The sequence below is a fragment of the Solea senegalensis genome, linkage group LG8 (genome assembly GCF_019176455.1).
Source record: "Solea senegalensis isolate Sse05_10M linkage group LG8, IFAPA_SoseM_1, whole genome shotgun sequence".
NCBI lineage: Eukaryota > Metazoa > Chordata > Actinopteri > Pleuronectiformes > Soleidae > Solea > Solea senegalensis.
Genome location: NC_058028.1, coordinates 10,192,597 through 10,220,042, shown reverse-complemented (window position 1 = coordinate 10,220,042; position 27,446 = coordinate 10,192,597). Strand labels below are relative to the sequence as shown.

At 39.2% G+C, this 27,446-nt stretch overlaps 3 protein-coding genes across 4 annotated transcripts in view; 1 reads left to right on the top strand and 2 right to left on the bottom strand.

The window, feature by feature from the left end:
- Positions 1 to 554: 554 nt before the first annotated feature.
- ercc2 (excision repair cross-complementation group 2) lies at positions 555 to 12,042 on the top strand. Its single transcript, XM_044031972.1, has 24 exons — positions 555 to 814; positions 1,980 to 2,209; positions 2,704 to 2,803; positions 3,265 to 3,342; positions 3,493 to 3,555; positions 3,677 to 3,790; positions 3,951 to 4,067; positions 4,330 to 4,446; positions 4,981 to 5,104; positions 5,237 to 5,333; positions 5,651 to 5,784; positions 5,897 to 6,065; positions 6,307 to 6,425; positions 6,635 to 6,704; positions 6,951 to 7,020; positions 7,415 to 7,516; positions 7,708 to 7,771; positions 7,890 to 8,011; positions 8,126 to 8,218; positions 8,601 to 8,673; positions 8,822 to 8,892; positions 9,944 to 10,087; positions 10,290 to 10,433; positions 10,784 to 12,042. The coding sequence occupies exons 2-24, from the start codon at positions 2,205 to 2,207 to the stop codon at positions 10,874 to 10,876; spliced, it is 2,283 nt and encodes a 760-aa protein (XP_043887907.1). The 5' UTR covers positions 555 to 814; positions 1,980 to 2,204; the 3' UTR covers positions 10,877 to 12,042.
- A 1,581-nt stretch (positions 12,043 to 13,623) lies between these two features.
- LOC122773543 (kinesin light chain 1-like) lies at positions 13,624 to 19,419 on the bottom strand. The gene is made up of 11 exons (XM_044032304.1): positions 19,405 to 19,419; positions 19,232 to 19,307; positions 18,560 to 18,705; positions 18,310 to 18,392; positions 17,999 to 18,086; positions 17,767 to 17,868; positions 16,660 to 16,833; positions 16,414 to 16,513; positions 15,660 to 15,840; positions 15,287 to 15,353; positions 13,624 to 14,902 (listed from the first exon to the last, which is right to left on the bottom strand). Exons 1-11 carry the CDS (start codon positions 19,417 to 19,419, stop codon positions 14,819 to 14,821), a joined length of 1,116 nt encoding a protein of 371 aa, XP_043888239.1. The 3' UTR covers positions 13,624 to 14,818.
- A 494-nt stretch (positions 19,420 to 19,913) lies between these two features.
- The window catches only part of sik2b (salt-inducible kinase 2b), a 38,718-nt gene continuing 31,185 nt past the window's right edge, over positions 19,914 to 27,446 (bottom strand). The window contains exons 6-10 of one of the 2 annotated variants that reach the window (XM_044032833.1): positions 25,038 to 25,264; positions 23,882 to 24,034; positions 23,268 to 23,426; positions 20,563 to 20,785; positions 19,914 to 20,452 (exon numbers count right to left, since the gene is read on the bottom strand). In XM_044032833.1, coding sequence (XP_043888768.1) covers positions 20,112 to 20,452; positions 20,563 to 20,785; positions 23,268 to 23,426; positions 23,882 to 24,034; positions 25,038 to 25,264 — 1,103 coding nt within the window. In that variant the 3' untranslated portion in view covers positions 19,914 to 20,111. The remainder of the gene's footprint in view (positions 20,453 to 20,562; positions 20,786 to 23,267; positions 23,427 to 23,881; positions 24,035 to 25,037; positions 25,265 to 27,446) is intronic. The other variant, XM_044032832.1, reaches the window with a different exon arrangement.

Sequence of the window (27,446 nt, the reverse complement as noted above, 5' to 3'; positions counted from 1 at the left end):
TTAATGACGCACGAGGGCGAGGCAAGATAGCCAAACAAATAAAGAAATAGTTTTGGTGTTGAGTGAATGTTGAAGAAAGGAATTAATTTTGCTTTTAAATGTTGTCAACAGAGAAACATTTTGCACATGGTCTGTGTCATACATCAAAGTGTGTCATTGCAATTTATGAACACAGAAATGCACACATCCATGCATCTAAGTATCAAAATGGTTTAGTAAAAAAGTGTTTTAGAAAATAAAGCTTTGCCAAACACCAAAGCACACAGAAGTCATTGTCATTCCTGTCATGGCTCTGTGGGCAGAAATGAGGACTCATATATATATAAGAAATTGTGTATTATTCCCACCCCAATTTACCAAGGGTGCACATGTGGCACAGATCCATGCCATGTGAGCACTAAGGGTTAAAGTATTAAAGTATTGAAAAACAGCACCTAGAGCTTGTAAACATGTTCTGAACTCCTTAGAATGGTGTCAAATGACAACTTGAATGGTTCTCATGAGTATACATTTACAAATGTCCATTGGGTAGACACATTTGTTTTGTTTGCCAAGTCCATTTGTTCTGCTCTCACAATGAGAGAGGCTCTGTGGTGCAATGGACAGCGCTTTGGACTTCTAGCAATAATACGTGATTCAACGGTTGTAGGTTTGGGTTCCACCAGAGTTGTAGTTTATGCCTTGTAAATGAAAAATGTAGGGAGTTTACATTTCCAGACAGTTAAGGGCTTATGTGCCCCTGAACAAGATGCTATCCTGTGCCTGGTTTGTGTGTTCACTACTGATGTCTAAATAGGATGGGTTAAATGCAGAGGTATGTATGCAAATAAAAACTAATTCTAAACAAACTCAAGTTAAAACAGTTTCTTATTGATTTGAATTGTTAAACATGAGCGCCCGAGTCATATACACTCGCCTTTATGATTCTATTGTTTTATTTTTTTGTCAACGTATTTTGTATAAATATGTACCAGAAGTTGAATACTGTCTGCATTACCAGTGTCTTTACTAACTCAATTTGTCGTGAACTTGTGATGGACTGTAGCTGTAATCGATCCTGTTTACTGCCCTCTGGTGGCCACAATGTAAAACTCCAAAATATTGAATTAGTAAAACAAACGTTAAAAATATATTTGTTACTACCGGTTAATCCTTTCAAAATATGTGACTATAGTTGTACTTAACGCAATGTATTGCCTCATTACTACTATTTTACAGTAATCCATCACGGTAGTGCCGAGGCGTCCGACTGGGACAGCATTTTGTCGAGTAAAAAGACAGGAAACTACCAGTTAACAATTTCAAAATGAATTACCGGAAGTTATTTTATAGTGTATTGTCTGCATTTCCGCTGTTTTAACTAACTCATTCTGTATGTTGTATGTCGTGTGTTTTCACTGCTCTCTTGTGGCCATAATATGGGAATGCAAAATGTTCAGTTAGTAAAACTAACCTCAAAGAATACAGAATAATACCGGTCATTCATTTCAAAATAAATAACCGAAGGTTTCACTGTTAGTGTAATATCTTCATTATCGCCAACTTGTTGTGGAGCGCGGTAAGTAGTAACGATAGAGCAGCATAATGTAGAACGGCAGTAGTTTATATTAGTAAAACTAGCGTTAACGAAGACATAGTGCTGCTCTACACTTCCGACATACCCTTTCAAAATATGTATACGAAAGTCGTATTGGATTGTGTATTAACGTAAACTTCACAAATATACTACGTTGTAGTTCTATATTATGACCACTGGATGGCAGTAAACAGTCGAGAAGACCCAATCCACGAGCCACCACATCCGCCCCCTTCCCTCTGTTCCAGTTAATCCTTTCAAAATAACAGTAAAATCGTTCTATTAATTTGACTAGGTAGTGCAGGAGGTTTGTGTGTGTTTTTAATTATTATTGTTTGTACCGGTACCACAATGTGTTCTTATTTTACCTAAACTGTTGTTTGTTTATTCGTTTATCCTTCAGCCTGTGGAGGGCGCTACTTGCCTTTGAGCCTCCATCGACAGTGAAGTAGAAGAAGAACGAGGCGAGAGAGAAGAAGAATTGAAAAGGAAAACGAAGTAAAAGTAGAAGAGGACATGCACATCTTTTCTCTGCTGCTGTTTGTGTGTAGTTTTAACTTAATCACAAGTTGTTGACAATTTCATTGCAAAGTAAGAAGAGGACCTGCTGCTACACACTGTTACCGAAATGAAGTAAGTGTTTCTACTCAACATGTCTTGCTATTTTCCTGCTGAATGAACCGCAATGCTATGGTGGTAGTAGTTAGTTTAACAACAGTCGGTGTTTGTTAACTGAACATTAAAGCTGAAACTAACCGAACCACTTTATTCAGGTCATGAAGTGAGATCGAGAGTCGTAAAGTGATCGTCTGTGTTTTTGTTTAATCGCCTGCAACAGAGCTAGCGTTCACATTAGCGCTAGCATCATTCATATGTGGAGCTAAAGTCTGTAGGTCCAGCTATTTTTTCTTTCTATCTATCTATCTATCTATCTATCTATCTATCTATCTATCTATCTATCTATCTATCTATCTATCTATCTATCTATCTATCTATCTAAATGTTTAATTCTGAAAGTGTCAAAACAGCATGGACAAGAAGCTGATGGAAAAAGCTGGAGCTTGCAGTGGTTTTCTGTGACAGACTGTACTCTAAATCTGCAGCTTACAAGTGTGCTTTTATTTCAGGCTCAACATTGACGGTCTGTTGGTGTATTTTCCATATGACTACATCTATCCTGAGCAGTACTCCTACATGCTGGAGCTAAAAAGGACACTGGATGCTAAGGTTGGTGGTGTTTCATGCCCAGGATAAAGATATAGGTCATATTTAATATGATATCACACACATACTCTCAGCACTCATCACTTTATTTATCAGAAAATCCGAGTACATTATTAACGGGTAAAGGGTTGTTTATTGCAACAACATGTTGTTTTGGTCAATTGCTGGACAGGAAAATGTCATTGTCCTGTGCAAAGTTATTGAAGATTGATTGAATGACTTAATTCCTCCCCCAGGGGGAAACATACATTCACAACATATGTATGCTTGTTGAAAGTCAGTCTTTAGTACACAATTGTGTTTCTGCCATTTGGGACAATAGTATTAAGACAATTAATCAGTTTTTACTCAAAGTGACAAATCAAGGGTGGAGTTAAAATTGGCCTATTTTTGATTTCTGTTTGCATCTTTGGTATAATAGCTACACAATGTTAACTGTCTCACCACCTGCTGTTTATCTGCAGGGACATGGAGTGTTGGAGATGCCATCAGGTACAGGGAAGACCATCTCTCTGCTTTCTCTCATCATTGCCTACCAGCGGGTGAGTGAAGCTTCTCCATCTCTCTAACCTCATTGGCTTTCAGAAACGGGTTTCAGTTTCTCTCAGCTGTCGTCTTCTGTGGCCTCCTACCAATCAGTGCCACACAAACAGTTTTATGAACAAAGTTCCCCCTCTCTCTTTTTATCTCAGGCCTTTCCTTTAGAAGTGACCAAGTTAATTTACTGCTCCAGAACAGTTCCTGAGATCGAGAAGGTGAGTGTCAAACGTAAACTGTCAAAGACATGACAAAAATATTGAGTTCAACATTGGTGAAAAGATGCTGCAGGAATTCCTCACAACTTGTATCATACATTGAAATCATCCCTCTGATTAGGTTGTGGAGGAGCTGAGGAGGCTGATGGAGTTTTATTCTAAGGAAACTGGGGAAAGCAACAACTTCTTGGCTCTGGCCCTTTCCTCCAGGAGAAACCTCTGTATCCACCCTGAGGTACAAACACCTGTGCTTACACACATTCTCAAGGACCTAGAAAGTAGCCTTTTATGTTGTCTTTTAGATGCTTTTTGTGGCTTTTTTTGTTTTTGCTTTATGTTTGAAAGCGTTTTTTGTCCCTCATAACTGTGAACAAGGATCCTCTGCTTATATCCAGGTGAGTGCTCTGCGCTTTGGTAAGGAGGTTGATGGGAAATGCCACAGTCTGACAGCATCGTACATTCGTGCACAGCGTCACAGCGACCCCAACCTGCCTGCCTGTCGTTTCTATGAGGTAAAAGATCACTTGATTACTTGTGATTTAAAGCAGATGATTTTTTTTCCCAAGAGGTGAGTAAAGTAGACAAGGTGTATCTTATTTTCATGTTGTGATGTGGGTGAGACATTAGATTGCACTATAAAGGTGTTGAGGTTATATCATTAGATTAAGACGTTAGGGATCTAAGAATTTAATGTACATAAGACACCACTGACGTTCGCCACAGAAACCCAAAATTGATTGGTCTGCTGCTGTTCTTGTTTGTTTGTTTGTATAGGAGTTTGATGCAGTCGGGCGACAGGTGCCACTGCCCGCTGGCATCTACAACCTTGACGACCTGAAGGACTTTGGCAGGAGGAAAGGCTGGTGCCCTTACTATCTGGCTCGCTACTCGGTACGTAATGTTGCACTACAGTTTATCTACTTACACACTGATCCTTGTGTGAATCTTTTTGTGTTTTATATATAGTATATATACACTGCCTGCCTGGACTCTGGTGGCCAATCCATGTGTGAAAATGATGTCTCATGCTCCCTGAACCACTCTTTCACAATTTGAGCCTGATGAATCCTGTCATTGTCATCTTGGAATATGCCCATGTCATCAGGGAAGAAAAAAATGCATTGATGGAATAATCTGGTCATTCATTATATTCAGGTAGTCAGCTGACCTCATTCTTTGGGCACATAATGTTGCTGAACCTAGACCTGACCAACTGCAGCAACCCCTTACCTATTTGCTTAGTTAAATCCAGGTGGCAACTTTTTTTTTTGGCCAGGCAGTGTATTTTTATATAGTAAGAATTATATTATATAGTATATTGTTAAATCTATTTTTGAATGGATTTGTATTTGGCTAAACTAAAATATTGCAGATTGCTTTCAGTGTTGCAATTTATTCAGAGCCGTTTTGTTTTTTCCCTCCTAGATTCTTCATGCCAACATTGTGGTGTACAGCTACCATTATCTTCTGGACCCCAAAATAGCTGACCTGGTATCCAAAGAGCTGGCCAAAAAATCTGTAGTGGTGTTTGATGAAGCTCATAATATTGGTGAGGACTGAACTGAGTGTAACTGTATGGCTTTATGCAGTAAAATGAATTCATTATCACATCCTTTATATCAGATAAAAAAACATGATTTTGTTTTGATTATTGTGTGAATGATTGTGTTTATTTTCTCAGACAACGTTTGTATCGACTCCATGAGTGTGAACATCACCAGACGAACACTGGACCGGTGCCAGACCAACGTGGACACACTGCAGAACACCATACAGAAGTAAGAGCTGTGCCGCAGTCAGCACAACAAAGACTGAAACACTGACACTCACCCTCACCCAAGTCTTGTGTTGCTTATGTGCAAGGACGGATAGTAGACAAGTTTGTCCCAGAGCACCGTTGGCTACTGTAAATGCTCAATTAATTTTGTGTTATTACTGGAAGTGTGTGAAGAAACAGAGAATTTATTTATTTCACAATTCTATTTGACAGTTCTGTGATTCATGGCATTGGCACATGACCTTACAAAGCCTAAGCTAAAAATAATGCATTGTTTTCTCTTCTTGTCTTTGCTCTCTCCTTGCTGCTTTCTGACAGGATTAAAGAGACAGATGCTGCTAAACTGAAGGAGGAGTACAGGCGACTGGTGGAGGGGTTGAAGGAAGCCAATGTTGCCAGAGAAACAGACGTCTACCTCGCAAATCCAGTGTTGCCAGATGAAATTCTTCAAGGTGCAGCCATCAGCAGGACTAGACATTAAAGCAAAATACTTAATGCTAATGTCTTTCATTTATCTTTTTATTTTTACAACCAAAAAGTTGATACATTGTGTCCTTCTCTCAGAGGCAATCCCTGGTACTATTCGCACAGCCGAGCACTTTGTTGGTTTCTTGAGGCGTTTCCTGGAGTACCTGAAGTCCCGCCTGAGGATCCAACATGTTGTACAGGAGAGCGCCCCACAGTTCCTCAAAGACATTTTTGACAAAGTCTGCATCGACCGCAAGCCTCTCAGGTCAGTCTTGGCAGCATCACATTAATAATGAAATTATAGAGCTCTTCCTTTTTATGCTTGAATATGCTTTGCTCAGCTCTATGATCATCTGCTCTCACTTTCTCAGTGTTTTTTTTTCTCAGTAGTTTCTTTCAGCGACTTCCATCGTACACTGTCACATCTCACACATCCTCATCACTATATCATGTCATTCACATTTTAAATGCCCTCTCTTTTTCTATCAACATCTGTGTCTCTCCAGGTTTTGTGCAGAGAGGTTGCAGTCACTACTGCGAACTCTGGAGATTGTCGACATTGCAGACTTCTCAGCTGTTACTCTCATTTCCAACTTTGCTACCCTGGTCAGCACCTACAGCCAAGGTACTAAAACAAAATGCTGATAAAAAATATCTGGCTGGTGCAGCAAGATGTGTGGTAGAAGTAAAGTTTAGCGTTTGAGATCTCTGATTCATTGTACTTTTTACATAAATAAAAAACATACAAAGGCATAACATTCATTGGTCTGCTTAAACAGATTTTCTGCTGTATGTTTCAAACTTTCTTACAAGTTTCTTTCTTGGTCTCTGAAGGTTTTACCATAATCATCGAGCCCTTTGAAGACAGAACTCCGACAATCGCAAACCCTGTGCTACACTTCAGGTGAGAGAGAGTTGCCTCATAACCTTTAAAAAAAAAATATATATATATTATTTATATAGAGGACCGATTATAGAGACAGCTTTTTACATTACACTCTGCAGTATTTCACATTTTCGGTCTTATTTTATTTAATAGATGCATATCACTGAAAACTATGACACCTAAATATTTTTACACAATGATTATTGAGGTGTTTATATCCATAAACTATTAAAACAAGTGACTTTCTTTCTCCTCTGTTCCCAGTTGCATGGACCCATCTATAGCCATCAAACCTGTTTTTCAGAGATTTCAGTCAGTCATCATCACCTCAGGGGTAAGTTAGATACTGCACTGTCTCTTTGCGCTTTTTTTTTCAGTCCTGTAACAGTCACATTTGAGGTTTTTTTTTGCTGTGTGCAATGTCATGTCAGATTATAATCCATGCAATAAATGGTAAGTGACAATTATTTAATTTAAAGAGAAGTTTTCTCTTATTTCTCTTGTGGTTCTATTGAGGAGTTTAACTACTCCCTCCATTATCGTTCCTCAGTCCTTCCAGAAACTGCACATATCATATTGTGTTTTGTGGTTTCCCTGCTCACAAAAGTATGCATCACAGTAATTAGCTTGTTGACAATTTTTTTTATTAACACTGTTGGCTTCAGACAAAATGATTGTGATGTGCACCAAGAGTGAATGATCATTTTGTTTTCGTTTGTCTTCTTCAGACTCTGTCTCCACTGGACATCTATCCCCGAATCCTGGACTTTCGCCCTGTTACCATCGCATCCTTCACCATGACACTGGCGCGGACCTGTCTCTGTCCTCTGGTGTGTATCTACAGTCAGAAATACAGTCATTGTGGTGCCTCTGGTGGATTTTAAGAGACAAAACTAAAGAAAATGTCACAAAAACAAACATTCTTGACCATCACCAAATTTGTAATCATATAATATCGACATTGAACCTGTAGTACTGTATTTTTGGAACTTTGCCACTTTTATTATCTTCTGTCCTGCAGATTGTTGGAAGAGGAAATGACCAGGTGGCCCTGAGCTCAAGGTTTGAGACCAGAGACGACATTGGTTCGTAGAAACATCTCCAGCATTATTTACTGTATTAGAACATATACATGTCATTACATTTTTGACAATAAAACCTTTCTGAAAACAAAACTTTAAATACAACAACATTGTTTTTCAGCTGTGGTTCGTAACTATGGCAACCTACTACTTGAGATGTCTGCCATTGTCCCTGATGGTATTGTGGCATTTTTCACCAGCTATGTGTACATGGAGAACATAGTGGCGTCTTGGTATGAACAGGTCAGTGTGTCTGTGCATTTGTATACATGGATCTCATTCAATCTTCATAAAGATGATAATGAGACATCTCTTGGTAAATGAGGAGGAAAAAAACTTTTTCATATTTATTTGTAGGGTATTCTGGAAAATATCCAGAGAAATAAGTTGATCTTCATTGAGACTCCGGATGCTGCAGAGACGAGCATGGCCCTGGAAAAATTCCAAGAGGTGAGGAAAGACATCTTATCTTATTGTATCTTATTATTGTTATTCGATAAGTCGGGAATATCTCTACTGAAAGGGGCTGTATGTAAGATTTTTAATGCATTAATGGACTTGCAGCCTCATCCGTTTCCTATAATGGCCTGTTGATTTAATTATGTGTTTCCTGCTAAAATATAAAAGATGTGACATTGTTTATGTGTAGTCCGAGCCCAGAGAACACGAAAAAATAATCATAGCTTTGGTGACATAATGCCTTTCATTGTTCAATTTAGCATTACCACTGTGGGAATAATTGCAGATTCATGGTAATATTTTTTATCTTTTGTTTTTGCTAATGGTCCCAGACTTTTGACCTCTGAGTTTTCTGTCTCACTTTTATCTTTAGGCGTGTGAAAATGGCAGAGGAGCCATTCTTCTGTCTGTGGCCAGAGGAAAAGTGTCTGAAGGAATCGATTTTGGTAAATAACCAGAAAGAAAGGAAACAATACAAGCAATGCAGCACAATGTGAATACACAGCCAACACTTAACCTTATGTTGAGTGTGTTTTTGAATGTTGAGTTCAGTTTTTCAACATATTGACCCTGACTGTTGTGTTTTCTGTTCAGTGCATCATTTTGGCCGAGCAGTCATCATGTTTGGAGTGCCTTATGTCTACACACAGAGCCGCATCCTTAAGGTCAGAACTGTCACAGCGGCTAAACTTTTCTTTACAGTAGAGCTGCAACTAACGATTATTTTCATAATGGATTAATCTGTTGATTGTTTTCTCGATTAATTAATTTAATCGTACGGTCCATAAAATATAAGAAAACCTTAAAAAATGTTGATCTGTGTTCATCAAACATGAAATGATGATGTTCTCAAATGTCTTGTTTTGTCCACAAACCAAAATCATTAACTAACTAATGATTTCTTTGTTATCCAGAGCAAAGAAATGAATAAAATACTAACATCTAAGAAGCTTAAACAATCGGAAATCTTGTTTTAATCATGAAAAAAGCTCAAGCTGATTAATCTATTATCAAAATAGTTGTCAATTAATTTAGTTATCGATTAATAATCGATTCATCGATTAATTGTTTCAGCTCTACTTTACATAATGAACTACATATTATGTTGTTAACTTTCTGCTGTTTTAGCTACATTTCCCAGATTCATTAATCAGGGATAGTATGAAAAGCTTGAGACCATAATTAATTCTTTCATTCCTTTCATGTAGGGCTCTAGAATGAATCGAAATTTTATCGTAATCGCAATACAGCCTACTGCGATTTTCTATTTGCAAGAGGCACAATATTTCTTAAAGCCAAAATGTGTGTCAAACTACCATTTTAGATTAAATATTGTCCTGACCTATAGACGTTATATTCTACAGACGGAAGAAAACCTCTTTGTTTCTCACAGGTCTGCACAAATATCACATCGTAATCACAAAATGTTATTCAAATCAAATGAAAATGAGAATAATTATGTAAAAATAACTATTCCCTCTGATATTGATATACTTGAAGATGTCAACAAACATTAGGTGTTCTAGAAGTGTCTGTAGGAACCTATTATGTGTTATAGATTTTAGTAACAAAATATAGTAAGTAATGTTTTGCAGTGTTGTTTGATATCATGGAGAATGTTTACATCAACATTTATGTCTTTTAAGTGACCCCAAACACTTCTGAAATTGTCTTTATTGAAATAGAAATGTTTTAATATGAATGTTGATGTTTCAGGCTCGTCTGGAGTACCTTCGGGATCAGTTTCAGATCAGGGAAAATGACTTCCTCACATTTGACGCCATGCGTCACGCAGCACAGTGTGTGGGCAGAGCCCTCAGAGGCAAGACCGACTATGGACTCATGATTTTTGCTGATAAGGTGTGTAATATTTTTTATTTAGTCTAAATTTCCATCCTCTGATCTAATCAGTTTTTGTGCTCTATGCCTTTAAGCACATTGTACAAATTCTTAGCATCTGTTAGGTCATTTCTTATGATTTTAGCTTGGTAGTAACTTGGAGCAGTTGGTTCATTGCCTTGAGTAAAGATTATTGAATCTAGTGTAACTTTGTTCTCTACAGCGTTACGCCCGAGCAGACAAACGAGGGAAGCTTCCTCGCTGGATTCAGGAGCACATTAACGACGGCAGTCTGAACCTCACAGTCGACGAGGCTGTCCAGCTCTCCAAGCACTTCTTGCGGCAGATGGCTCAGCCTTTCAGACAGGTACGATTCACACCACATAAAAAACTGTGCTTCATATCATTCGTTTTTCAACTCTGCCTTGGGGTGTTCACTAGTTGTGGCAGTATAATTTCAGTCACAGACTTTGCTCACAGGGGGAAAAGTTGAACACGGAGCTAGACGGATTTCATCCAAGCAGTGCAAAACTTTAAGATTATAATTTTATATCAACTTGTAACAGATTGATTTGTAGCCAGTTAGTTTCTATCCTGCAGGCATATAAGAAACCTGGATGTAGCATACAGCAGTTTCCTGCTTCCTTGTATTTGTATTTTATGTGTGAACTGGGGACGTTACCCTGAGGTTTCTCTCTCTTTCTTGTCTGTCTTCAGGAGGACCAGTTGGGCCTGTCTCTGTTGACTCTCGAGCAGCTGGAGTCGGAGGAGATGCTGCAGAAAATCGCTCAAATCGCTCATCAGACATGAAGGTGACACACTGCTGCATCATCACCAAGACAATGTCCATAATCCAGTGGATTAAATAGCTCTTAGTTTTCCAGGGTTTACCTCATCCAGACCATTCAGATAAAAAATGTAACATTACATTTCTTCTAAGTTGTTATTTTCCTTTTATATTTTAGTCTCTTCTAGTTTGTATAGAGACATTTAAAGATGTCTCAAATCTGGTAAAATCAATGTATTCTATGTGAGAAACTGTCAATATGTCCAAGATTAAATACCATCAGGGTCATGAGGCTCAAAAAGAGCCCCTCAGCAATTCAATATATCATACACGAAGTCTGTAAATGTGTTTGTCCATTTTTATATCAGAGAAAAGTCCATCAAATCTAATACCAATCACCTACCAGAATGTGATAGAATTTCAAAACCAATACTGTTCTTCATTAGGTACATCTTCAGTCCACTGGTCAGCATGTACTTCAGGACCACATACAACTTTTAGCTCATTGTAAAACCCTTAATCTGTGCTAAATGTTGCAACAGAAATTTGAGTAATGCCTGACATAGATATTAGTTATAAACTGACACAGTGCTTTTTATTATTGCACCATTCAGTATTCTTAAACCCATCTTTATTTCTTTCTCCCTGATGCACATAGTGAGCAGCTGTTGTTAGTAAAGGACACCACATGACAAGTAGAGGAAGGAAGGGTTTTGCATGGGCTCAACATTTTGTATGCTCAGTGTATGATATTCAGTATTACACATTGAATTCTTTGAGTTATGCTACACAAACTGTTACTTACTTCCTGTGTTTAAAACCAAACAAACCATGTAGTTTTGTTTTTTTACTTAGTTTGAAACAAACCTGCATAAGTATTGAAAATAATTAAAATCAATAATTCATCAGTGTCAAAACATTGCATTAACAACAGAAATATTATGCCACCTGTGTGTAATATTAATTTAATGTCTGTCATACAGACATGACTGCTGTTTACTACTGCAACTGTACATTTTATAGTGAACATGGATATTTTTGTGTGTTTTTTCACCTGGAGGCTGCAATATACATGTATTAATACCTGATTTTTGTTTGAATTTTGTTGTGAATTCCATCCAAGAAAATCAAGCCTAGGGCAAATATTAGTGGAACAAAAATAAATGACATTCACTTGTCAACTCTGAAACATACTTATTGTAATTTTATTTCAGTTCAAGTTTGCAGGTATAAAATACAATTATATTTATATAGAATAAAAACATAACATCAAATATGGTCCATCTTCTACATATTTTTCCCAGTTTGCATATAACAATCATAAGTGTTTTATATAGCATGTATGTAAAATACAATTTTTATAGTAACTGTGTGGTGTCATTACTTATAAAACATCCCTTCTACGACCACAAATGTATGATCAGTAGTTTGCCACGATGGGAAAAATAGAGTTAAGGGTATATTTGAATGGGCAGAAACAAATGGTAGTGAATAACAGCAGAGGTGACATTGTTTTCAAGGAGCCAAGATATCTGAGCACCATTTATTTGCATTATTATCATACTTTATCATTCCTCGAGTGTTAAATGAGTGAGTTGAAGTAAGAGCATGACATCACAAAGTGATGTAATGATACACAATCTTGCAAGTCTTAAATAACTACTTCAAGAAGTAATTAATTCTATAACAAAAATAAAAGTACAATTGAAATCGACAATATTAAAAGCTATTCTACAATTTGTAATAGTGACTTGATGCTTTTTGGATTTCAGGCATTTGAGTGAATAAGCATGCTTTAGGATAGATGTAAAATTCAAGACATATTCAAAGTGGCTATGATCACTGCCATCACAGTTTTAAGAGCTTCAGCTGTTTCAGCTCATTGTATAGCTGTCCTTTTGTAATGCTCTCATGGTTTTTATTTCAGCCACAGCAGCAATTTTCAAAGCCAATTTAAAAGCCATACTACACTAAAAACCTGCATGGTTACTGATATGAATCTTCTCACTTATGATCTAGGACCACATACTGAAGCGACACAAATTTGAGAATAAAATGGAAACAAATTGCTTCAGCCTGGTGATGTGATAGTCTTAAAGACACTACACAGTTCCAGCACGACTCGACTTTACTCACCTTTCCATTTGCGATAGTACCTGCTACCACTAATGAATCAAACCAAACAATGCCGAACTGTAGATCAGTTAAAAAGACCTGAAAATGTGACTAAAATCTCAATATTTACCAGAGGAGTCTGGTGTATTTAGCGACAGCACAGCTTAAAAGCAGCGATCTGGAGATGAATCACAACCTATTTCAGCTCAGTGACTGTATCGGACGCAGTCTGCCCTCTGGTCATGCTGGAAGTGCTGAACTAATCTTTTTAAGTAACTGATTCTAATGATTCAGTATGTCGAAAACAACTGTGTTTGTGTCGCGTATAAAACAATGTCACGTCAGTTTCATGCAGCTGTGCTACAATGAGTCCGCCCCCGTTGAGGAGGAACTATAGTAATGGAAAACAATACCAAACAAGTAGGATCGTGCCGTGCTGACCTGAGTCATGCTGGAACTATATAGTGCAAAAGTGCCATTAGTGAATACAATCATGTTTCCTCAGGCAATGGTTGACACCAAAAACTGAGCAAATATTAACATTAAATATGTACACAAACAAATTGTTTGCTATCAAGTTCACAATATTAACATGAAATGAATGATATTGAAATGTCTTTTTGCTGCCTGTGTCCAAAAGAAACAGTGACAATGGTTAAAATTACACTTGGGTATGCCTCAGTTGATCTTTATTTGGTTAATGTTAAAGCTTCTTTCATGAGAAAGACAAACTCTAAAATAGTTTGTCTACACCTGGGATTTCCATCTCCGTAATCCAGTAGTTAATCTCCTAACTCCACTTTACCCTTTAGCTGCTAATTGTTTCCTGCTTTTGGCTCTGAGCAGGTAGCATCTGTGTGGTCTGTCTAAGCTTGTGTTGCCGAGACATATTAAACATACTGATGATTACTTTAAGTGAGTTTTTTCACATCAATCTAAACATTTTCTCAGGCACACAGCAATAATTTCAGACACCAATATATCTTAAATTATTTAATATGTAAATTTAGAAAAAAAAATGATCATATAGATCATAGTTTTTTGGACCTCACTAAATATTTTCAGGTATTATTGACAAAAATAGCAAATTTTATGTAGAGCTGGTGGTGTTGTTTTTTTCTTTTCTTTTTAACTTGTCACAAAAATATTTTCATAAAATGGAATGACATAAATGGACTTTGATGCAAACTATATGGAAGTATTAAATTAATTGACCTACACATTTTAAAGACAAAAAACCAAACATTTTTACCTTGAAACCAAACATGGAAACCAAATGTAACCTTTACATTTTCATACATATTTTTGAATATCATGTAAAAAAAAATAATTCTGTGCCAACAAAAATTAATTTACAACATGTTCTTAAAAAGATAATCTGTGCTGTCTATGCCAAATTTTTATTATAAATTATATAATTTTAGTGTTGTTAATAAATGTACCCAAGTGGTATAATAGCACGAGGGACATACATTTTATAATGCATTACTGTTAACTTTAGGTAACCTGTTAATAATAAGGCCTGATTTGTGTTTATATTTAAGTGCTTTTTTCCTTAATGCTAAGATTTTGACAACATTTTCTGGAGATTGAGGTTATGGTCCCATTATTATGGGACCATAATAATGGGGGTACCATAATAATGGCCAATCAGTTTCCCGCAGGGAGAAAGCACTTGGCTCTCTCCAAGTGCTTTCTCGAGTTCAGTTATTCCTAAACCTAGGAGTTATGTGGCCCAATTGGAATTCTGAAAACTTGCACTCAGCTGTTGGAGATCGTGGTGGTGAATTTGTTTTAAGCTCAGGAATGCGTTTCGTAAATCAGTGTCCTCACAGAAACAGAAGTGTGTGTTAGCTTGTACCACCGAGTGAACCTCGTCTCGTCAGGCTCTGTGTGCTGGAGCTCAGGCCACGATTTTCTATCAAACGGCTCGACTGAGGAACAAAAAAAAGGCATGTGATTAGTGTTGAAGTGCAACATTCTTCTTTGACCAGATGCATAACTCTGTAAAATGAAAATGTAGTTTTATAACTGAATGAGGGCATGTACTTGTTGGTCCTAAAATATTGTAACTGGTAATTACAATGAAAGTAAAAGACGTATTTAGTTTATTTCATTAAACTGCTGTTTCTAATATCTAAATTTGATATGCTAAAACTGTGATATACGTAGTACATAATATTTATTTAGTATTTTAACATAATATTGAACATCCTTTAACAAAATGTTTATTACTAGGTTTCCTAAATCTTCATAAATCAAATCAAAGTATACACAGGTCACTGGTTAAAAGGACTTAAAAAAAACAGTCTGCTCACCTGAGTGCCATCTTGACTGTCTCTGGCTTCAACATTCAGGACATTCAGTGAGTTTGCCCTCTTCATTCTAAAAACAAGACATGGAATCATAGTGAACCATTAATCTTTAGAAGAGCATAATGTTACACTGTGTGTAACTTTTAAAAATCTTTAAATGTCTTACTTTCAACCCATTGTTAAATTATTGCACAAAGGGCTTATTAAGCCTCTGTGTTTCTCAGTGTTTAGCTCTTGTGTCGTCCTGATACATTCAGTCTGAGTGTTTTTTTGACCTTTAAACCTCTAGAAAGGACAGCTTTCTTTTCCCTGGTGTGGTTTCGGCTCCAGTTACACTAACAGTGGGAATTTGATCATCTTCATAATCCAATTTTACCCAGCATTCCTTGGGGTCGTTTCCTCCATTTCGACTCCTCTCAGCTTGCGGACCAGTTTCTCACTACTTCGGCGTATCGACTCTCTCAGTTTGGTAAAGGAACCGCTGCGTTTCAGGTTACCGAGTCCGTCCTGTCTGGAACATCCATCATCACCTTCAGACCAACTCGGACGACCGTCACCTGGATGAACATACTGTTATCTTCAACAAGCACGGTGTGTGTTTTTGTCTTTTATGACAAAAAAAATCTGTTAAATTAAAACTGAAAGAATAAATTACCATTAACTGCCAAAAAACTGTCTTATTTGGTTTGATGTCATACTGTTGGTGGATCATACGGTGCGGTGATCAGTTAATGTAAAACTAATGATGCGGTAAAAAGTAAAAGTTGAACCAGAAAATGTATCACTGATCCAATGGTGGTCTCATTTATTACTATTATGACTACATATGTTTTGCTGCTGAAAAATGTTTCATCTCATTGGCTGAAATATCTGTAGACCTTGCAAAACTCCCAGTTTTACTATGAAAAACTATAGTACCAGTGATATGGGAGGGACAGTGCTTTGTCAAGAGGACCAACAGGAAGAGTGCGACTATGTTAAACAAAACATTAAGTTCAGTTGTGAGACATATCGTTTTCATGTCCTGTGTCTCATAAAAAAAATAAGTATCACTTGTATAAAACAAAATTATAAAAAAGTATATATAGCAATATTGTCTACTTAAAATATCCAAGTTAAATGTTTTGTACCTTCTACAGATCCAAACTCCTTTTCATGTGCTCTGGTCAGTATCTCTTTGTAAAGAGCCTCAGCTTGTCTGTATTTCCCCTGCTTCAGGTAGCATGATGCCTGGTAAAGAGAACATGTTTCAGTCGAGAGAAAGTGACAAATGATGTACAGTGACATTTGATGTCATTTCATTAGCATGACATGACAAACACCACTTACATGTTATATAAAAAATAAATCAGACATCATAGTATCTCACATCTCACCAGGTTGTTCTTTGTCTTGGCTACATTAGCATCGTCTGGTCCCAGCTTGCTCTGATAGATGTGCAGAGCGCGTTCATAGTACTGCTCCACCTCCTGGTACTTCCCCTGGTTTTGACACAGCAGAGCCAGGTTGTTGAGCTGCTTGGCCACATCTGGGTGGTCTGTACCCAGGACCTGAGGGTCAACAAATAACACTGAGGATGTAAAAACACTGTTGCAGAGTACCTCAATAGGGCGGTCTGTGTATCTCCACAAGTAGCGGCAGATGATGTTGATGGCCGTGCCGTACGGCGTGTGTAATCCAGGGGGTGTGTGTGACGAAGATGGTAGAATAAGTTTGTTGATAATAACTAATAAGCTCTTGGTGCATACGCTCGTCGTAATTTGTAGGCGACATTGGCGTGACTGTGGTCAGACTTTAAGTAACCAAAAAACAGCCATATTGGCGAGGTAGTGTGTCCTTTTTTCTTTTAACTAATTATCTCCTCGCTTTCAGAGCTCATTCTGGCCTCTGCTCACTCGATGTTCAGATGCTGTTGTTGTGAGTGAGACACGAGGGAGAGGATGCCGCAACCAAACTTGACTGCTCAGTAATTGGCTGTTTGGCTGCCACTCCAGTGGCTCTGACCACACTAAAGGTTGCAAGCACGGTAGCAACTTGATTACAAGTTTGTTTATGCAACAAATGTTGTTTTTTCCTAATGAAGTTGAATTGACACCCTGGACAGTTTGCCCATCCATCGCATATAGAGACAAACAACCATTCACTCTCACTCTCACACCTATGGTCAATTTAGAGTGTCCAATTTACCGAATCCTCATATTGCATGTTTTTGGACTGGGAGGAAGCCAGAGAAAACCCCCCCCCACACACACACACACACACAGGGAGAACGTGCAAACTCCATGCAGAAAGGCCCTTGTTCCAACCAGGGCTCGAACCCGGGTCTTCTTGCTGCAAAGGCAAGAGTGCTAACCACTACACCAACTGTGAGGCCCAGACAGAAATTATGTCTATGAATATTTGCATATAAAGCAAAGAAGAGAGATAGATTTGGGACTGAGGGTCTCCCAACTGCAGTCAAATAAACGTGTGTGTCTTTTTACCTTCTCTCTAATCTCCAGGGCTCTTTTACACAGCGGCTCTGCTTCCTTGTATTTTCCTCTTTTCCCATAAAGCACTGCCAGGTTGTTAAGCGTTGCTGCCACCTGTGTGTTTATATACACAAGCACAAAATATACATCATATACCTGAGTCATTTTGTGTCAGAAGTTATTTAATTGCCTCATCAAAAAGTGTCTGTGACTGCAGCTGCTTCATAAAGAGAAGTGAACTCACAGCTGGATGGTCCATCCCAAGGGTTTTCTCCCGGATTTCCAATGCATCGTTTAACAGGTTGGCTGCTTCTTTGTATTTATTCTGGTCTCTAAAGAAAAAACAAAATGTGTCGCACAAATTAAACTCACAGCATGGTTTGTTTCATTATTAGTGATTTTGACTTGCGTGTATTGTTTACATACAGAATTGTCTTGTCTAAAGTTTTCTCCTACTGATTGTGTAATCCAGGTTTATAAAACCATACAAAATTAGAGGAAGAAGTTAACAGGTGTAAATAAAGATTATCTTCCATCATCAAACACCAACCTCACCTGTACACCAACGCCAGTATATTCAGCATTGTGGCTACATCAGGGTGTGTATGCCCTGAAGACTTCTCCAGATCTTCCAAGGCCTGTTGAGACATGATTTTAAAGAGAAAATAAATAGTAAATTATAATCTCTGGATAAGGCTACATTCACGTGAAAACGTGAAACAAAAACCTCTCATGGCAGTATCCAGAGCTGATACAGGTTTCAGATGTTCAGAAACATGTTATAGGACCCAAACCAAACCCATACCTGTTTGCAAAGAGGCACAGCAACTTCATATCGTCCCTGTGATGCGTACTGGATAACAAGGTTGTGGAGCGTTCGAAGGCGGGCAGGGATCTCGTAGCCACCCTGCTGAGCTGCAGCTGCTGCACTACTGTGGTGAGGCTGTGACACTGTACAGCAATAAACAAATTAAGAATGTTAAGGTCACATGAAAAAAAGTTTAGTATTTTCTTAAGTAAACTGAAAATCTTTGACAAGGTTTTATTATTACATCGCAGCTTTAAAATGTCTTATGTGGCTGTCCACTCATGCAGTTTTCATGTACTGTTTTCAAAATAGAGTTTTATTTATACAACATTAACACTTAATTTTAAAGATGCTTGATGCCTTTGAAGAACAAACTTGCTGAATGAGAATATAAAGATTTTGCTGATGTTCTTGCCTAGAAAATCATTATCACTGCATGTAATGCAGATGCTCAAAATGTGACATCCATGCTACTACATGCTAAACTACTTGCTGTGTGTTAAGAGATGTTATCAAAAGCAGAGTAAATACATATACAGCGAGTTTATCTGTGGATAAAGGACAATAAAACTATTTGACCTGACTTTGTTTAGATAGATGAGCATATATAATCTAAACTGTGAATGATTTTAAACACATTATGATACATTCACCCCAGCAGAAACTTACTCTGTGACTGTTCTTCCTCTGCGGTAGGAAAGAGATCATCCAGAGACCCCTTGTTGGAGGATGTGTCTTTATCATCCTGAAGGGACACACACACACACACACATACACATACACTCAAGAACTGCATATATCATCTCATTATGTGTAAGATTTCAAATGTGCAGGAGCATTACCATATGAGACACCATCATATGTAAATAAATTAAGTGTTAAAAAAGAAACAATCTCAGAAGGACAGGAGTGTAGCATAAACCCTTTCTTTAGGATTTGATAATTTCAAATTGATATTCAGATTGTAAACTCCATGGAGTGGGAGTGGGATACTTAAGTCGTCCAAAATTTGAGAAAAAAGTCACAATTTAGTATGTCGTCCAAAATTTGACAAAAAAGTCATATTTTAGTATGTCGTCCAAATTTTTACTAAAAAGTCATACTTTAGTATGTCGTCCAAAATGTGACAAAAAGTCATAGGTTAGTATGTAGTCCAATTTTACAAAAAGTCATAATTTTAGTATAGCCGCCCCAACCTCTTACAAAGTCGGTATACTTAGTATGCGTCAGTTCAAAATGTGACAAAAGTCATAGGTTAGTATGTCGCCCAAAATGTGACAAAAAAGTCATACTTTAGTCTTCCTCTCGCCTGGAGCTGCGTGGACCCTGAAGCCTGAGACGTATGTGCTATGACACCTCATACATCATACTGGGATTTAATTGACACTTGTGTATGACTGATCAGTGATATCACGGCATCGTCTGTCGTGACTCTTCCGACTTCTGACAGTAAATTTCCATATGTCAAAGAATGTTTTACAGCACTCTCTACAGAGAACTTGTCAAAATGTCACGTGACTGCCTTTGTGTTGGGATTAACTGAGGCTTTTCAGTGAGACCTTTTCCATACTTCGAAATATATATGGTGGTTCAAACCTTGGGTGAGGGAGGTGTCCGAGGCACGGCGTCCTTCTCTGAAGCTGATAGGAGAGCGGTTATGCGTCTCCCGATGCTGGGAAGTCAGGGCGGCCATTGCAGGGTTGGGAGGCCGAGTGTTTAAGAAAGGCGTAGGAGTGACACAAGACGCAGAGCTGTTGGCCTGTACCACTTCACTGAGAGAGGGCGGATCTTCCAGGAGACCAAGGTCACTGTGCATGGAGCCCATGTCATAGCCGATGTCCGAGTCCACACTACCCATGGAGGGGTTGTGGCCTAGAGTGAATAACTTGCCTAATGGACAACATATATTTTCTGTCAATGAAATCACCTTGGTAAGAACGTCAGTTTAGTATTGGCATCTAAATGTCTTAATGTGTGTGTTTGATCAGAGCACATAATACCTTGGTTGGGCTGATTAGTGACCTCAGAGAGGGTGTGTCGCCGCTGGCCAAACCGCGCCGTCTGATAGGCCGAGAGCAAGTGGGCTGGATCATCATCTGTATCAGGCTCCTCAGTCTCGATGCCTTCATCGATGGATGTCTCCATCATGTTGCTAGGTGACGAGGTGGAGGACTTGTGGAGGACAGTGGTGGGAGGCAGGGGGTCCAGCATGCAGCCATTCACCTGGATGTGGGGAGAAATAAAAGGGACAGAGAGATAATAATTACCTATCAGAACATACCGACTGTGTGAGGAGGGAAGCGGCTGCACGCAGAAGAACACGCTGACATTGACACAATCAAAGACAAAGGTTCAGAACAGATATTTATAAAATGCACACAAGGTGCATACAAAAAACAAATGTGCATCAAGTCTATGATTCATAGTAGGCCACTCAGACACAAGAGGGTGGCCATTATTCTCAGAGTTAGGGCTCTTACTCTGCACTCACCACAGTTGGACTGTCTAGACCTGTGGCTCCGCAGGATGCAAGCTTTACTGAAAGTGCTGTCATGAACATACTCACCACCAGAATCACTCAATGCATTTAGGCATGTAGACATTGTCAAGCCAAACTGCTGAAGTTCAAACTGATCATCGGAATGGGGAGGAAAGGTGATTTAAGTGACTTTGACTGATCCAGTTGGGACACAACCATCTCGAGGGTTTACAGAGAATGGTCCGAAAAAGAGAACATATCCATTGAGCAGCAGTTCTCTGGGCAAAAACATGCCTCGTTGATGCCAGATTCAGGGAAGAATAACCAGACTGGTTCAAAACGATGAAATGAAAGGCAAAGTTAACTCAAATAACAACTTACTACATCCACATTTTGCAGAGCACCATCTCTGAATGCACATTGCACCACACATTGAACCTTGAAGCAGATGGGCAAACAAAAGAAGAAGACCACACCAGGAACCACACCTGACCATATATAAGGTGTCCTGTACAACTCGAGTGAGTGTATATAATCACACGCATTCACACAACTAGTTGTCATCTGCATGAGTTGCTGCCGTAACCAGGAAGCCTGGTGTTGGTCTAAATAGAGCAACAGCTTTGCCCAGATCCCCATCTGCTTTCTATAGTGTGCAGGGACAGGAATGCTGTTACTCAACCGACAATGACTCTGACACACACACACACACACACACACACACACACACACACACACACGCTCAAGTTTGCACATCTATTCTTCTTCTTAGGACACTTCATTGACTTCCACTCTTTTGGACAGACTGAACAAAGCCTTACTCTAACATAACCAGTTAATGCCTAACCCTTACCTAACCTAACCACAAACTCAACAAGTTCTTTAGAAATTAGTTTCTCATTAAGACACACACACAAAGACATTCCTTAGCCCCTTACCCTAACCTTAACCACAGCAGCTAAAATGCTTAACTCCAACCCTTACCCTAAACTTAACCTGAAACGAAATCTAACCGCAAACCAAGTCTTAACTGTCAAAAACCGAGATGAAATTGTGATGAAGTTTCTAAAATGTACTCACAAAGATGATTTTGAACAGAAATCTCGTCCTCACAGGGATTAAGTTTTGCTAATGGGCAGGACGTCATGGTGGCGAAATTTCTGGAGTAGTGCAGCAGCTTTCTGACCATGTGTGTTCACTCAGGTCCACATTAGGTCACATCATTATCACAGGACCTCTTGCATAACCATGCTCCATTCATGCAGATAACAGGCACTCTGTCTCTGCTCTGCTCAGCTCAGACACATGCTCACACAAAACAATGTACACATCACTGTTCTGAAGAGAAAGGACGAGGAGAAAAGTGAAGAAATAAACTATCACAAATAAATCTAAATTAATGACGACCACTCTAAGCTGCTTTATGCTGCAGTTTTGCCATTCACTCACACATTCATACAGCACATCCAAGTGCAGTGCTTTTTCTATCACACATCTTTCACCCCTACTCACAGCCGGGGTTGGGGTTAAGTGTCTTGCCTAGGGACATGTCGGTATGTAGACTAGTGGAGCTGGGAATCGAACCCTCGACCTTTGGGTTGAAAGACCACTCACTGAATGCGGTGTCCTAAGAAGAATAACTGCACCAACCGGTGTGTGTGTGTGTGTGGCCCTGGAGGTGTGCCGTCAACTCCGACCACTGATGTCTGTGTTCTGTAACAGTGTCAGCTCAACAACAGGCTGGAGGAAAAAGGTCGCGGGTTAGCACAGATAAACTGAAAAAACGGAAGGGCACAGTGTAGACGTGTGTGTGTGTGTGTGTGTGTGTGTGTGTCATGGGGCACTGCAGAACGGACAGCTGTCCTGTCTGCTGCGAGCGCTGCCCGGGTGCTTACATAAGTGAGTAAGTCAGCTCTAACTGTGGCAGGATGAGGGAGCAAGCTGATGCTCTAAACCCAAGAGTCTGACATGCACATCCACAAGCGTGCAAATCATTGGATTGGGTATACTTTTTAAAGTAAATCATTAATCACCCTTATGGGGATACTGTTTTTAAGGACAGGCTTATGCAAGCTAATAATGAGTTCATCATTTAAACTACAACATCCTTGCTCCAAATCCAGACACGAGTGAGCCACCACGTGAAACCATGGGACAAACACACAAATAATAAAAAAAAAACAACTTCCATGTATTTGAAGCTCCTTTACTTGGTATTGGACTTACTTTGGGTGTGTTAACATCCTCCACCATGAAATTCTGCTCGAGGGGAGAGGCAGTCTGGGGGAAAGTGAAAGCTTCAGAGGAGGCTTGGGGAACAGCGGGGGAGCGCAACAGACGAACACCCTGCGGGAGCAAACCCACCTGGGCTGATCCGCTGGTTGACTGTAGACGGAGACAAAAAACAGAGACTGTGAGATTCTTTGAAATCACATAAAAAAGTTATATAAATCCTTATAGAAAATCATGTCCATTTCATGGCCGTCATTGACGATACTCAATAATCTTTGCGATAATTCACACAGCAAATGACAAAATTGAGCTGCAGTGAATTTGAAATTACAATGATGAAGGCAATGAAAGAGTAATTACACCAAGTACAAAAGAAGAGACATAGGGCCACAAAGAGAGAAAATGATGAATTATGTAACTGAAGGAGATACAAAAAGATCAAGGCTGGGTGGAAAAGATGGTGAGAGAGCAAATAAATTCTGGCTCTGTCTGTCTGTTTGTTCCTGACAGCAGGTGTAAATATTTGAGCTTTGATCAGACATGCATGGATAATAAACTTGGTATATTTTATTCAGCGACTCGTCATCGCCTTGATGCCCTGTGGTCACCTTGACGACAGTCTGCTCAGCGATGGTGCTTGGCCGACGCTGGCGGGCATCGAGTCTCTGTTCAACGGGGAAGCTGCATCGATGGGCCTTGAGTCGCTCCACCAGCAGGTAGTAGATTGCAGCAAAGTGGTTGTAGCTTTTGTTCTGCAGAGACTAAAGGATGACAGGCAACACGAATGTTTGAGGTTACTACTGAAGCACACCTTCTGATTTCAGTGATTTGACTGTGACAGCTATTATGATATGTTCTCCTTAGCGTCTCAAACTGGGTTACTGGAGCAAAGAATAAACAAATATGCAGAAAGTTGTATTTTAACAAAAGTTTGCTCATAGAACATAATGGTAGATGATGCACAGCTACAAAATATCTACATTATTGACACCAAAAGAGAACTACAGTACTGATGACTATATTTATATCTAGATATAACTAGATCTGTAACAGGTATACTTACACCACCTGATAGGAATAGATGATAGATGTTCAAATTTAATCCAATCCATCATGCAATGGCAAAATTGATCATTATTTTTTAAGTTAATTGACAAAAAATTAAATGTATGTAGTGAATGAGATGCATAAGTAGTGATGTGCTGATCCAGATACTGGCCAAAATCTCTGGATCGAATATCTGAAAAAGTAAACTCTGATACAATTGGTAAACTCCAAATATGAGATAAATTAATCACTTATCAAAGGCAACATGCTGTAACGATTACCATTACATCATACACCACCACTATTAACACCATTATGTGACAAGGACATGAGTAAGGTCTGCAAACATCTGCTACACAGTTGGATAATTAAGTGGTTTAAATGGCTGGGTGGTAAATGCATCTGCACAAACGTCTCATACAGACAGAGAAATTGTTTAAAAGAGTTAAAAGGATTGGGTTGCTCAGGGGTACCCCAGCCCTTTTGATCTGGTGACCACAGGCTGGCACTACTTTTAGCAGTGTAAAAGTAAGGTAAGCGTGAGACAAAGGCACAAAAGAGACTTGCTCAGGGCCCCTGCCTGACTATATCCATTTCTATAGCATCTTGTGTCTGTGTGCTGCTCAATTGCACTGCTGGACACTGCAGAACTTTGTTTTCTGCATATCCAGTGTCCACTGACACCATCTTCTCCTGTCCCTCAAGATCAGTCCTCACCTCTATAGTCTTGTGTTGGTCGATGCCGAGGCTGTGCATCAGGCGGAGGACCTGCTCACTGTATTCTCCTACAGCCGCCTGAGCCTCAGCGGGCAGTGGCTGTTGGTACAGGACAGGCCTCTGTACCGGAACATCCAGAGCCATCCACTTGTGCTCCTTAATCTGGGCCACAGACAGACGCTTTGATGGGTCCAGGACCAACATCCTGCGTATCAGGTGCTCACAGTCTGTGAGGGGAGGAAAGAACATTCAAATGTGATGTGCATACATTTGTATATCCTTTCATATTTTAGGTTAATACTTCCTTACAAAAAAAAAAGCAATTGTTGTATGATAATGCTGAACACTTCTTGCATAAGCAACGATGAAGCAAATTAAGCCACAAACCAACACACCCCGTCACAGATGAAGTAGAGCAGAATTAACTCATGATCCACTCACTTCTTCTCTTAGTTTCTGCACTCATCGCTTTCTGAACAGCATGTCTCTTTTCTACTTTCCTCCCCTCCTAATGAGAACTCCACACCTCTAGTCAGTGGCTAGATGAGTTTGACGTCAGACACAGCTGGGTTCTTAACAGGATTACAGTTCTCCTGGCTGTGCTGCTTTGGCCTGCCTTTACCCCTAGCGCCTGCACTGCATTCCTCTCTGCCACACTGCATCCGTACCCATGCCGTACCCTGCTGCTGTCATTTGCTTGCAAAAGATAAGCGATACAGATCAGTACCATGCATTTCCTCAGTTTCATATGCGGTTGAGAGATTTAAGTTGTTCTGTCTTAGAAGTACATTTTAAAACATTATATATAACATATTGTCGTTCTTCCCCAGCATACATATACATATATGCCACCTACAGGCTAAGCAAATAAATCATAATGCTTGGTAAATATGAATACACTCTGAACAAGTTTTCAAAAGACATTTTGTCATGTGAGTGCACACATGAGCAACTTTTCTGCAGGTCACCTTCTCTCAGTTTCCACATATCATGTCAAAAGGACAAGGCTGCCAATGTTACCTCCCTGCTGATCGACTAACGTTTACTTACATTTTTCCTATCTTCAGCCAACCCCCATTATGAGCAAAACCTGTGTGTGCCCCTCACTGCACTTTTACCCTGTCATATTCAGCAGCTTGTGCAGCTGCAACCTGCGATAAGTACAATGCAGTACATTACATGACTGCAATTAGTTGGACCCAGACATTACACAGCCTCTACGTTGCCACAGCTGTGTTTACAGCAACATTCGAAACTGAGCATATTTTTCAAATGCTACTAACCACCAGGGGAAGGCTGGACTATGTGGATGAGAGGGGCCAACAAGTGCATAACAGTCTAGCTGATTGATTGGCACAATGTTCTTAGCCAGTACATTACGCCACCATGACTCAATCGCAGAAACATCCCAGTTAACAATTGTCCCAGAGGTGTAGAGTTGCACCACGTCCCTCAGTGAAGGAGAACAGTATGTATTTGAAAAGCAGAGAGCAGGTACTGAGACCAACTTCATGTTTTATGTTTCACTGATTTCTATCAGACATAAAGACTTAAAAACAACAGGCTATAACACACACACATACACATATATATACATATATATATGTATATATATATATATATATATATATATATATATATATATATATATATATACACACATATATATATGTATATAAAAATATGACCACACTGAGTGACTGTAGACCATGATAAAGCAAAATGGCATCAGATTTCACTTGCTTCACCAGACAAAGCCACATGTACTGTCTTTTTCAGGCAATGAGAGGTAGACCAACGAGCTGGTAATCTGACTAACCACCAGAAAACCGTTTGGTAAAACAGTCAGTCATTATGCCATTTTCTTCCTTTAGCCAATTCAAAACATGACGATTGGTAACTGCAGATCTTTGTCAAAATGAGGAAATTTACACTGACATTTTATAAATCATTTCAGAAAATACTTCTTTATCATACTGACCTGCAGTTTGTATGCAGGTTTAGACAAACCGAAGGAAGCACATAATCTCCATCTCACCTGAGCAGGTACTAAAAATAGTACCTGGTACCAGATACTGTGCTAGTGGAAATGCTACTTAAACTGTGCCGTGGCGAGGCGAGTAGAATCGGTGGAAATTCACAATAGTGTCAGAGAGTTGGTAGTTTGTTGTTTTGCAGAGCATAAACACTGACTAAGTCCAGGCTATTCTGTACTACTATTTACCAAGCCATCGCAAAACATCAGAAAGCCGGGACTTGACCACAACATTCACAGTGCTAAGGTGCTATGGTGAGAGTTTACTGTATGGAGCTAGGCTGCACTGTGTCCAGTGAGATGAGATAGACTGTTCCTGTATAAAGTAATCTGCACACTCTGTTCTCCTTGTTCTGGGAACAGGGGCTGGTCTG

Coding starts and splice junctions, on each gene's coding strand:
- ercc2 (XM_044031972.1), top strand. Junction 7,517..7,707: donor GGACCTGTCTCTGTCCTCTG/GTGTGTATCTAC, acceptor TCTGTCCTGCAG/ATTGTTGGAAGAGGAAATGA. Junction 10,088..10,289: donor TCATGATTTTTGCTGATAAG/GTGTGTAATATT, acceptor TGTTCTCTACAG/CGTTACGCCCGAGCAGACAA.
- LOC122773543 (XM_044032304.1), bottom strand. Junction 16,834..17,766: donor CCCTGGAGATTAGAGAGAAG/GTAAAAAGACAC, acceptor GTTGACCCTCAG/GTCCTGGGTACAGACCACCC. Junction 16,514..16,659: donor CCAAGACAAAGAACAACCTG/GTGAGATGTGAG, acceptor TCTCTTTACCAG/GCATCATGCTACCTGAAGCA.